Source organism: Gouania willdenowi, chromosome 3 (genome assembly GCF_900634775.1).
Source record: "Gouania willdenowi chromosome 3, fGouWil2.1, whole genome shotgun sequence".
Classification (NCBI taxonomy): domain Eukaryota; kingdom Metazoa; phylum Chordata; class Actinopteri; order Blenniiformes; family Gobiesocidae; genus Gouania; species Gouania willdenowi.
This window is the reverse complement of record NC_041046.1, coordinates 5,454,658-5,468,248: the sequence shown is the minus strand read 5'-3', so window position 1 is coordinate 5,468,248 and position 13,591 is coordinate 5,454,658. Positions and strand designations below refer to the sequence as shown.

The 13,591-nt window shown below is 39.1% G+C and overlaps 1 protein-coding gene across 2 annotated transcripts in view; it reads right to left on the bottom strand.

The window, feature by feature from the left end:
* tshz3b (teashirt zinc finger homeobox 3b) overlaps positions 1–11,810 on the bottom strand; it is a 49,972-nt gene extending 38,162 nt beyond the window's left edge. The window contains exons 1-2 of one of the 2 annotated variants that reach the window (XM_028437361.1): positions 11,115–11,810; positions 10,330–10,676 (exon numbers count right to left, since the gene is read on the bottom strand). In XM_028437361.1, the coding sequence (XP_028293162.1) occupies positions 10,330–10,369 (40 nt within the window). In that variant the 5' untranslated portion in view covers positions 10,370–10,676; positions 11,115–11,810. Of the gene's footprint in view, positions 1–10,329; positions 10,793–11,114 lie in introns of those variants that run through there. The other variant, XM_028437371.1, reaches the window with a different exon arrangement.
* Positions 11,811–13,591: the final 1,781 nt, after the last annotated feature.

The following is a 13,591-nucleotide window of genomic DNA, read 5'->3' as shown; positions in this document are numbered from 1 at the left end:
ACGTGTGATTTAATCTGGCATCTGCAACTCGTCTCAAGCCTTTGATAACATTGTGAGTATGTATCGCTTTATAGTTCTCATGTTTATTTTAGATGATTCTTTTTAGAAGGAACTAGTACAGTGGCCGTAGGAAGTATGTATTCATAGAGTGGGAGGAGCTTAAGTAGAGTTGTCATTTATGTGTTTAAAGGTTGGATGTACAAAGAGGTGTACATACTGTACTCTGTAGTGTTATAAAGGGGTTTATTTGTGGGTGCAAAATAAAATAGCGTGTGTGATTCTCTGGTTTAATTCTATGAGACATGAACATGATAAATTAATAAATAAAGTTATTAATGCTGTGTTAGCGGAGAAATGTGAATGTTTACATGGACTTTACGGGCATGTGTTCACAGTACATAGCCAGAGAATATCTGGACACCCCCCCCCCCCCCCCCCCCCCCCCCCCCCCCCTCTAATGTCTGGTCAAACCTGAGTTTAAAATTAAAATCAACGTTTTGTGTGTGTGTGTGTGTGTGTGTGTGTGTGTGTGTGTGTGGAAAGAAGAGGAAGACGCTGTCAGCCCGCTCAGGCTGGCCCTGATTACCAGGGCCTCAGTCCTTTCATCACACACACACACACACACACACACACACACTCACACACACACACACCAAACGTATAAAACTCAAATAAAGTTGTGTTGTCCACGTTGCAGCACATAAAGTCGTCACATTCTCCCAAACCTTAACGTTATGAATCCAAACTAAAATCTTCTCTGGAATGTTGAGATAATAATAAATGTAAATTAATTCAGGGTTTTTTCTTTGCAGCGTCAAATGTTTGCATTACAATTTTCTGTGCTATGAGTCTTTGCTGTGATTGGGTGTCACACACAGTGAGTGCGTGTGCACACACACACACACACACACACACACACACACACACACACACACACACACACACACACACAATGTTACTGTATCTGATTAAAACGCATTATGGGACAACTTGGGAGATATATGATCTGAACACTATCGGTGGGTGATTTTAAAACGTAATGACATAATTTTCATGATGTTTTAGAAGGTGTGGATGTTCTCCTACTCTTGGGCTGCGGCTCTAGAGCCTCATGAGGCTCTTTGACTCTTTTACAATGGCTCCCTATGGTTTAATAAACATATATTTAAATAATGAGATGTTATTTTTTACAGAGGGGATTGATTAATAATGACATTAACTTCAAATAAAATCATGATAAAACCATTTGTTAAGCTAAAAATAAGTCACATTGTGCAGTGACTCAGCACCTTCCTACTTCACCTCCTGCAACATCTACAGACCATCAACTTTTCTTACACCTGTGGCAAAACATAAGTTTTAAATCTCTGGTAAAATGACTAAACTAACAAAAAGACTATTCTGGAAGAAAATAGAGATTTTATTTGTGTGGGTAAAGATTTATTTAACTACCAACATGACGGCTTAATATTCATGCTTGTTTTGTAGCAAGAAATGAGCATTTGGTACGTATTGACCGACACGATCATGTGTTATCAAATACATTAACTCAAGAAGATGTTGTTTACATAACATTGTTTTATATATTTTTAACTGTATATCATTTTACACTGTATTGTGTTCCCTTGCTGTCCTTGAAAACCCACTTTTTCCTCCAGACACATGTTGGGGTGATTTTGACCCATCAATAGTGATAGTGACCCATTATTATTAGCCTGTATGTACTGACTGTATCTAAGGAATAAGTGGTCCTGAAATATCCATACTGTTTTTATTTACTTCAGTAGTTGTAAATAAAACATCACAAAGTGGTTATTTCTGAGGAAATTCATATGGTGATAAACATATTTTAGTCAAGTGATCATTTTTTACCAAATCAAAGACTCAAATGCCAAGTTTACAGTTACATTTGTTTTTGTTTTTCTCTTTGTTCTAACGTTCCTCATTTTTCAGTTATTTTGGTTAATATTCTTAGATTCCACCCTTGGTAGCTTTTTAATTTTAATTATTAGGTATGGCATAGTTGAAGATAAAAGAACACAGATGTTGTTTTAATTGTGATTACTTTTTATTGGGTTTATTTATTGGGTAAATATTACCCGGCGACAGTGACGATGTTATTAATTTTAACTATAGTGTTCCAGGGTTAATAACCTGCATTAGTTTTACCTCAAACCAGACTGAATATTAACTGAAACACGCTTAGGATCAAATGTTTTAGTATTTAATATTAAGTATTAATGCTGATAAAATGAGCAATTTTGTTCTAAATATGTAGTCTAAACTTGATTAAAATCATAATTCTGAATTAAATTCAACCCTTCCTGTTAACACATTATAGTTTAAATAAACCAACACATTCTAATGAAATAAACTCATAAAATCAGATCTGGGCAATATATCGAAATTCAAGATAAATCGAGTTTTCTATTTTGACAATATTAAAATTTACAACATCTCCTCTAACTATATATTTTATTTTATAGCTGCTTTCACTGCATCTTAGAGCAGAATGTGAAGCTCAGTTATATCATCTTACTCAGACCAACCCTTAAACAAGACACACAATAGAACTCACTCACACGTGCTGTCCCAGAGAGGACAGCACCGTTTGTTAATAAAAAAAACATCTTGTAAATTTAACCCAGACAGACTTTATTGCAGTATTTTTTAACCTTGGGATGGCCTGAAATTTCTGAAAAACTCAAATATATTTTAGAAATTTTCAAATTATTATTATTATTTTTCAATTAAAACAACACACAATCTTTAACAACTGTATTCTATACATTCACTTTATCAAATATAAAGCTTATAAATTCACAAAAAATGCAGTAAAAAAAATAAAATCAATAAAAATATTTTTTTGATGGGGTCACGATTAAAAAAAAAAAAAGGTTGGGAACCACTGCTTTATTGGATTCAAAATATCACAATTTTTATTGTATATCGCCATTTTGAAAAATATACTTGAGATATGAATTTAGGTGCATATGGCCCAGCCCTATTACTAATCATAATAATCATTCGTGGTAATAAACTGGTCTTATTAAACCTATTTGTTTGGATGTGTCGCATTATAAAAATGCTTTTACATTGTGGTGATTCTCTCAAAGTGATGTTGAGAAGAGGAGAAGAATTGGGTTGGTGGAGGTTGATGTTGTGGAGGATGATGGGGGGTGGGATGTGGATGGGGGGGGCAATGAGGAGAGGATGCAGCCTTGTGAGCCAATTTAAGAAATAAGTGCTGATGCATCAGCTATTGACTGTTTGAGCTCCTGGTGATAACGCTCAGGGCTAAATGACAGCATCAACTGGAGCTGCAATAAAGAGAAAATACAGAACCAGAGACCAGAGAGCAGAGAGCTCTAATTGACAGCTGTCAACATAATGGGCGCCATGACGGGGGGGGGGGGGATGAGCATAACACACTTACCCTCCTCCCTCCTTCTCTTCCTTCTGAACCCCCCCCCACACACACCATCATTGTCATTTGTTTACTTGCTTGTTTTTCCCCTTCCTCCTTTCTTTCTTTCTTTCTTTCTTTCTTTCTTTCTTTCTTTCTTTCTTTCTTTCTTTCTTTCTTTCTTTCTTTTTTTCTTTCTTTCTTTCTTTCCTCCTTCCTTCCTTTCTTCCTTCCTTCCTTTCTTACCTCCTAATTTCCTTCCTTCCTTCCTTCTTTCCTTCTGTCCATTCTTCCTTCCCTCCTACAGTTATTCCTTATTTCCTTCCTTCCTTCCCTTCTTCCTTCCTTCCTTCTTTGGTTAATCCTACGTATTTTTGGAGGATGCAACACAAACATGGAAACTCATGGGATTTAAACTCAAACTCTTTCTTTAACTCTTACACTAACTTTATAAAATCCCACATAGGCTGTAAATCAGAATTTCAGTGAGTGATGTTTTTGATGGTTTAAAAGTAAAGATATATCCCTCCTTTCATGTACTTTTGATCCAAATGCATCCACCTTATCTCCAACATGACGTTGACCAACACTTTGACGATGAATAACTTTCACGTTTCTGTCTCTGAAGGATTGAAACCATCTTTAGACCACGCTTGTATTTATAGGCCCTTTATATAGCTATGGCACATTCCTAAACTGCTGAGGGGAAATAATAATAAGGAAGACATGAATCAGAGGCTATAAACATTTTGGGAATGAAAACCACGACGACTAAAGATATTGTTTCATTTTTTATTTAAAAGCTTGAATAATTAATAGCTGCAAACACTTAGTGCTCTAAAGATGGACATGCATAGCAGCATGGGGTGTAATGAGTTGACCAGCGGACGGTTTAACACACACACACACACTCACACACTGAGAGGATGTGGTGTGTATTAATCATGTCATTTTGTGTGTTTCTGGAATATTTTAGTGTTTTTTTTGCTGCTGTTATGTATTTTTTTTTGTCATTTTGTGTGTTTTTAGTTATTTTGTGTAATTTCCATGTCATTTTGAGTGTTTCTATAGTGTTGTTTTGTCTATTTCTGTCCTTTAGTGAGTTGTTGGAGTTGTGGGGCCCATGTTGTCCGATGAAATATAATTAATCAGATGGAATTCAGACACAATATGAATTATCAGCAGCAATGTGGGGAAAGATTTAGACTTAAATGTAAATATAACGCGTTCCCTTTTAGTTCCTAAAATAGTGAGCTGTTCATTGTCAAACAAGGTGAGTGTGTGTGTGTGTGTGTGTGTGTGTGTGTGTGTGTGTGTGTGTGTGTGTGTGTGTGTGTGTGTGTGTGTGTGTGTGTGTGTGTGTGAGTGTATTTAAATGGGCCACTGCATCTCGACTCAGATCTACCGTGAGTGCAACGTTAACACACATCAAGCATGATTAATCTCTCGCTCTCATCTACGATCAATCACGCACAACTTGGAAACACACACACACACACACACACACACACACACACACACACACACACACACACACACACACACACACACACGCTCTTTCACGCCGAGCGGCTGCAGGGAAATCACAGATATCAGCTGCTTTCCTTCCTCAGCTGCCATCTATCTCCTGCTTTGGACAGAAGCAGATCTGTCGCGATGCTAATATTTACATAAATCATGCTTAGCCATTTTTTTTTTTTTTTTTTTGGACACCGTGCTGATGAAAGGGATTTATGAAATATACCAACGTGGCTGAAAAAATGCTTCCGCTCGCCAAAAGTGTCATTGAGCAGCTAATAATGACCAGTGTCACCCGTTATCAATCTGAACACACACACACACACACACACACGCGCGCGCACAAACACACACACACACTTTGACTTCTATCTAACCTATAAGATATGTTTGATGTGTGTGTGTGTTTCGTTTCTCACACAACAATCATCTGTTTGGTCTACAGCCTCGCTTTGAAGCCCTCGGATAAAGAATGTGATGAAAAATAAACAGAGTTCTGTGGGGACGTACAGTATACACTAGGGTGACCATATTTTGATTTACAAAAAAAAAGAGAACACCTGGGCCGACCTCGACACACTCAAAGTACTCAGTGTTTTTTTAAATCTACCTTGTAACAGCAAAATACAGGTTGTTATTGTCAATAAGGTTTAAAAAAAAAGACCTAAAAAACAATCTGAGAACAGTGGCGACTCAAGTCAATCACCTTTATTATTCATTAGAATAATCTGTCAATGGAATAGCTCAAATAAATCGTCTTAAAATCTCTCAATCATTTAAACAATGACAAACATCTCCTCCTAGACATTGCAACTATATATAAATATGTATATATATATAACAGTAAATCATTATCAAATATATACTCATTAAATTGTCTTTTCAATTAAATCCACTGTTATTCGGTTTCTTTAAAGCTCTCTTTCTTTTTTCCTCGTGTGTGACAATTTCGTCAAAAGAAAGCGGCATCGTAATGATTATGTCACGTGTGACTAAAATCACTGCAATGACGCCATATTGGTTGCAAAGAGCAACTCCTTAGCTTTCAGAAACTGAAATATAATACTCAGATAGAGTAAATATTAGCGGAGTTACAGCCTCTTATATTAACGCGTTCCCCGAGATGCGTTCAGGGTCCCTTGGAAACCTGAACAATATCAATGATTGGTAAAATATCCCCAGACAAGACATGAAAAGGCGACATATCCAGGTAAAACCCTAACGTGCACAACCATTTCCTGGTTAGCATGCTAAGCCTAGCTTCTCTCTCACGCATACAAACGGGTTTAAAGATTCACCTGGGTAGAAAAGAGAAAAAAAAGGCAAGTTGAAGGGGGGCGGAGCCAGGGGTGAATTATGATGCCGTAAGTTCATGTCCGTTACATCCTGATGTAATTGGTGAGCGTGACGGCGATTGCGTAGCTTGTCATCTTTGGTCGTCATTGGGCCTGTCGGGGATCCGTCAAACATGCTAAGCTAATTAGCAGAACGCTAATGAAGCTGGCACAACGTACTCCTCTTTGGAGATGGCTGAGTGCGCTCTGTCACCGCCGTGGGAAGTGTGTGTGGGGGTGGTGGGGGTGAGGGGTGGGGGGGACCCATTTTAGGAGAGAAGAAGAAGAACGCGTGGGTTCGTGAAGGGATTGGACAGAGGTGTAAAAACTGTTATATCTATTAAGTGTTACTTATTGAAATTGTACTCAAGTACACGTACAAGTAGGTCATACATAAAATATTCAAGTACAAGTAAAAAGTAGCTCAATTAAATAATACTCAGAGTAAAAGTTATGAGTTAATATCACAACCATGTTTATTTTTGCTATTAAATCTTGGTACGGTTCCCTTACATACAGTAAACATCTCATGTAGAAACTTAAAGAGGAAGAAAATAACTGAATTTATTTTCCACAAAGGCATCTGTATTAAATAAAAGGTTTGTCAAAATGTACAGTTAATTTTTTAAATAAAAAAACACCAATGAATTAAATTCAAATTTAAAAAAATAAATAAATATATATCAGGCTTTAAGTATAGATACGTCTATAAACTGAGAAAATAACCAGTATTTAATGCTGTTTTGGCAAATTGTATTACGTCTAATCTGATTGGTCGGCTATGATGTGATGCATTTGATTGTTGTCTGGTCATTTCATTTTCTGTAGTTTCACAAAGTCCGTTAATCATTTTAAAGCAAAACAAATATATAATTTACTCTGTAGTGGTTGGGTGTAGAAATGTAACAAATTACTTTACTTCTTTTAAAATGTACTTAAGTACAAGTAAAATTACTGATTTACAAATATACTAAAAAAAAAAGTACAAATACCCAAAAAAGCAACTGAATTACAGTAACGTGAGTACTTTTAATCTGTTACTTTCTCCTCTGTGATAGAGATGAGGCAAACGTATCTGTTCACAAATGACAACTGGAAAACGCTGATGGAGACGATATGTAAAGAGAAAAAAGTCTAGAAAATAACTTTTACTTTTAATATGTTAAAGGATTCATTAATTCAAACAATTTTTTTCAGGAAATGTACATTGAAATTTACTTTATTTACTTTATGTTTCGACTGCCAGCTGTCAGTCTTCCTCAGAGGCACCTACTGATTGATAGTACATTTCAAAGTAAAATGCCTGAAAGCTTTACATATTATTTCATAAAGGAAGACAAAAATAACTCGCTGGAAATATAACTTTTACCTTTAATCCTAATTTAATGATTGCATGGCTACATGATCAGTGTAGCTAGCTGCTACGCTAAAACACAACTTTTAAAACAACAGTTTTTGAAGCTCAAATTGTATCAAACATCAAAGTGTGGAAAAGAAAAATAGATATTTCACTGTGGGGTTTGGGGTGTGTCAATAAAAGTTGGGGTCATTGATCGTCCCCCAAATTTCCAATTAAGACCCAATATTTGTTCTCCTGTCATCAGTTTGTCATCACTCTTTCAGAGCCATGTAGGGCTGCCCAATCGCACACGCAAGTGGAGGGAAGGACTGGGGGGTGGGGGTGAGTAAAGGGGGGGATTTGGGAGGTTGTTGATAGTTGAAAATAATAAAACCCCTCCCTCCTTCTTCTCCCACCTCATATTTGTTCTCTTGTTCTCGTCAAATGAACCAATGTCTCGTTTCCTCTTCCACTCTGAGTTTTATCGGACATGTTTCATCATAAAAGTTTTCACTGATCACAGGACCTAGAGCTGGACAATATATCGAGACTCAAGATATATTGAGTTTGCTTGTTTTGATTTATACAACCACACAATTCAAGTCACATCATACAACTATTTAATATTATCCATAGAGTACAGTCAAACAGTGTCCTTTGTTATATTTTATAGATCATTTTGCGTATTAACCCAGACCTACTCCTAAACAAGCCACACTACAGAACTCACTCACACGTGCTGTCCCTTAGAGGAGAAAAAGACTAAAGTGGCACATTTTGTGCAGCTATTTGTTAATAAATGTGCTTTAATTAGAATTTATGAGTTAAAAATATCAAGATTTATATTGTATATCGTCTTTTTTGAGAAAAAAAATATTGAGATATGAGTTTTGGTCCATATTGCCCAGCCCTACCAGGACGCATCCATCCAACCCCCCCACAACTACCCTCCCCCACCATGGTGTCCATTAGGGCTAAAACATTCTCATTGTGTGAGTCTCTGATTGACCATTAGAGCCATTGATGAATGTGGCTGTCAGAGGGTGAGACGATTACATCAAACTAAACTCATTCTCACATACCAGCAACACAAAAAAAAGTCACATCTTCAAACCTAGAAGCTACTACACGCTAGCCGCGCGAGGACAGCTAGCTACAAATCACGATGTCAACAGTCCAAGCATGAATCACCACCACCGGCTGCTTGTGTTTACAAAACACAAATCAGTTTGTTGGTTTCCTTCAATTAATAGACGTTATTATTGGACGACGCCAGACAAGAGTTCAGTCCTGGGAACGAGAGCGAGGGAGCGAATGGCGAGGAGCTGAAGGCTGATTTATTGACACGCATCGGGTATGAACAGATCAAAGGATCGCCAGGACGACGGCAGATCAATCAAGTGTCAAATCAAAGATGGCAATTGTCCATTAAAGCCCAGGACACACACACACACACACACACACACTCCCATCTGGAATCTGAGCCAACAGGACCAAACACACACTGGACTTATTCTCGTTACTAAAAAACGAGTGTATGTCAGGTTATAAATGTAAAAATATAGAAAACGACTCAGTTAAAAAGTGTTTGTAAAGTTACTAGAAAGCTGAGCACTAAAAAATACAGATAAATAAATAAATACATATGTTAATTCATAAAAATGTAACATTGGAGCATTAAAGGACTTTTTACTCAGAAATGAGTGTATGTCAGGTTCAAAATGAAGAAAATGGTAAAAGGAGGTCATAATGTTTCTAGAAAGTTAAGCGCCAAAAAATACAGATAAATAAATAAATACAAAGTTAATTCATAAAAATGTAACATTGGAGCATTAAAGGACTTATTCTCTTTAGTCCGAAATGAGCGCATTTGTATTTTAAAAGAGACAAAGGTTTATAAATATAGAAAATAAAGAAAACGATTCAGGTAAAAGGTGATCGTAAAGTTACTAGAAAGCTGAGCGCTAAAAAAATACAAATACATAAATAAACCAACGTCCAAAACTACGACAGTTTAAAGAGTTGATTCTGGTTATTTTTAAGGCTAATACAAAAGAACATTAAAGGTTAGTGACAGTCAGCTGACCCCCCCACACAGGCTCCACTACACTAATCACACAGTCTATTGCTCCCTAAGGACACAGCGTAGCTACTGTTTAAGTAGAAGAGAAGAAGAAAAAAACAACCACTTTGTGCAAATCACTGATCTTTGACTTTTATACAAGTTGGAAAAAACAAAAAAAAATCTAATTACAGAAACTCAAATGTATTTATAAAAAAAAAAATGTGTGTATTTAGCATTCACTGCACTGATCTTTACATTATTCTGTCTTCCAATTATAAAAAATGAAGCTAAATAAGCAAAATATAGAGCGTCAAATGACAGTTTATGACATTATTTAACTCATGGGAAGTATTTCAGATGCACAGCTAGATTCCTGTGTTCACACCTTAAAATCACAAAAATCTAAATACAGAAATATTCTGCTTTTGTTTAGAGAATTCTACAAGTTAAAAAAAAAAATTCAATTCAATGAATGTTCAATTTATGGATTCATGGAGAGGAAAAAATCCAAATGTATAAGTTTGTTTAAATTACATCAAAACAAAAACAAAAAATGAGCCCCACGTGCTATTTGGTGGATGAGACGATCTCAATGAAAGCTATGGAGGGAGGGGGGAGTGTGTGAGGGAGAGGGGAGTTAGGGAGGGAGGAAGGCGTGAGGGAGTACCTGCGGCGCGCCGGGGCGCTTGCTGCTTCCTCCGGGGCATGTCGGCTTCGTGGCCACGGTGATCTGAGGCTGCCTGGGGGAATCACTGGAGCTTTGATGCACTATCCCCCCCCGCCCCCGGGTGCGTGCGTGTGCTCAGGACTCCCACATAGAGCGGAGCAGAGAAAGCAGTTCCCTATAAATAAAATGTAATCTATGGAGGAAAAGCCGATGGTTGCGAAGGTGGTGGGAATGGGACAGCCAGCCAGTGGGTGGGTGGGTGGGGGTCCAGTCCAGTCCACCCCCCCTCCTCTTCGGGTCGGGTCCGCCTCACGGTCCGTTTAAAGCCGAGGCTGCAACAGGCGAAGCTTGAAGGGATCAAACCAGAGGAGAGGGGGGTGCGTCAGTCAAAAGTCCAGAAAAACCAAAAACAAGCATCGACAGACAAACATGACACGAGCGTCCGTGCGTCCCTGCGTCTGTGCGCGTGTGCGTCTCTGCTGCGTCTGTTCTGTGCTCCAGCCTCCACCGCCACCGCCGCGCTGCTGCTGCTGAACGGCGTCACGTACCCCCCCACCCCAACCCCCCCACACCTTACCCCGCCTCCTCCTGCTGTCTTTAGTGCCCTCTCACTCACTGTCTGACACACACACACACACACACACACGCACACACTTTATTCCGTCGCGCACATCTGGCGGCAGATGTGCGTAAAATCAGCGCAGATTTTAACACACACACAAAGACTGAGTGTGCCTTTACAAACACACACACACACGTGCACAGACACACGCACGGATACTTACTTCACGCGCTCTTCACCCGGTTCTCCCACGGGACTCGCCTCGCGCTCACACGGAGCCCAGGTGGAACGCGTCAGAGGAAAAAATCCATCCGATCCAAACCGAGCAGCTTCACCGCTGGGAGAGTCCGTGCACGCCTGTGCACGTGTACCAAGACGCGCGTAACTGTGCGTGTGCGAATCGATGAGATACGTGCTTGATTGGGTTTCCCTTGTTGTAATAATGTGCAGGAGGAAGAAAAGGAGGAGGAGGAGGAGGAGGAGGAGGAGGCTGCCACCGTGCGTGAGGCGCACGGACCGGTGCGTTTGGGAACGTTTCTTTAACCGACCCAGGGAACGCACGGGGGTCCGTCACCGAGGATGAAGAGTTGTTCCATCACAGGTAAGAAGAAGGAGATCGATCAGTTGATCTGGGGGCGTGTCTCCTCCTCTTCCTCACTTTATAAAGAAAGGAGGAAGAAAAAGTTGTAGAAGTTTAGCGGAGTTTGGAAATATTAGGACGCGTTTTTCATCCAATCCCCCGCGTGATGGAAAGAGTGGATAAATGTTCGTGGAGCGATCAGAAGAACCACCGGGTGAGTTCTCTCCAAGTCCCTCACGCGCTCCGACACTCGCGCACATACGCAGATGTTTCCTGTGCTTCACCGAGGACGGAGGAGAATCTTCCTGGTCCGCGTCCGTCCGTCCGTGCGTCCGCTGTTCCGCTTCTCTCTGGCGCTTTGATCTCATCTGATCTGAGCGCGTGCGAATGTGTGTGCGCCGCTTCCTGCGCCGCGCGCCGTTAGATCCGCCCAAGCATCTGTCCGTCTTTCCATTGGCGCATCCATCAGTGTCACACACACACACACACGCGCGCGCACGTTCTCAGACACGCGTGCACACGCTTCCCCTGTGATACTACATCACCCCTCCCCTCGTATACAATCAAACACATAAACACGCACATACACACGGCGCACTGAGCCGCACTGGAGACAAATAAAGAAAGTTCCTCTGATTCTCACAAATAGTCGAAACAAAAACACCATAATTTTCATCAGGTAAAGTTGAACAGCTTTTTTTCTCTGCTTTTTTCAGTTATTTTAGTCATTTCTGACCCTTTAAAACACTCAGCACTGTTCGTTTCATCTCTGTATTATTTGTTAAAATTAAATACAAATGTCTCAAAACAGCCCCTTTGTGATTCCCATTACCTGACCTCGGGAATAAACTTTAATAAAAGTTGCAAACATTATTTATCACATTAGACGAAACCGCGCACTCGTGCATTAAAATGAAATTATAAAATCCAGCAGGAATTATGTGTTTTCTGACTGTTTTCAACTGTGCGTAAAATGACTTGGATTAATAGAGAAAAATGTGTGCGCGCGCACACAGACAGACCAGGACATATTTTACAGAAATAACTTAAATAAATGTTTTTAAAGAGTCCTGATGTGCAACAAAACGCAGCCAGTATTCGTCCGATGCGCGTGCACGGAGGTCAGTGACTCTTTTCCTTTTCCCCGGTGCGCATTTTCACACTTTCTCATTGGAAACTTTGGATGTGGAGAGATTGGACGTGAAAATATCATTTCCCACATGAAACATGACGAAAATGTCATGTCGGACACATGGTGCTGACGTTTATCTGACGTATTACACTTATCATTGTTTGGGGGAAAAAATAGGAATTATTTGTGCTCTTTTGATTCTTTGTAAAAACATAGAAAAGTTTTAATTGTGGTTGTGTATATAGTCATCTTTCTGTTTGGGAAAAATGTTAAATCAGAGATCAGATTTGAATAAAAAGATTACAGAACACAATTTACCCATGACGTAAAAACAAATATGGTTTTTTAAAAAAAACAAACAAAAAGAGGAAAAAACACTAAGGATACATATAGGTGATTATCTGTAAAACATTTTATTAACCTAATGTAAATTTGATGAATTCATGAGAAGAACATGAATGTCGTCATTTAAAACATATGTTACATCTAAACTGTATTTTATTTTTTTAAATTATTATCTTACAAGATGTGGACTTTTTTTTAATGAAAGTTAAATAAACTCAAAGTGTTGAATTATGGCTCAACACTTTCACATGTTCTCCCCCAAAAAGAGGCCCGTGCGTGAGAGAAATAAAAGAAAAACATAAATGACGTTCTGTGTGTTCAAATCTCCTGTTATATTAAAAAAAAAAAAAAGTTATTATTGACTTTTGTTTAAATGGCAACTATATGGAAGTTTCTCTGAAATTAGCAGAAAAAATCCCACCATTCATAACACATGGGTGCGCGCGCCACAGCACATAAAGTGTGTGCGTGTGTGTGTGTGGGTGTGTGTGTGTGTGCATGTGCGTGTGTGTGCGTGTGTGCGTGTGTGTGTGTGTGTGTGTGTGTGTGTGTGTGCGTGTGCGTGTGCGTGCGTGCGTGAGAGATAGTGTGCATTCGAGTGTGTGTTTGTATGTGTGCGTTTTTACGCAGCGCTCCGTGAGCT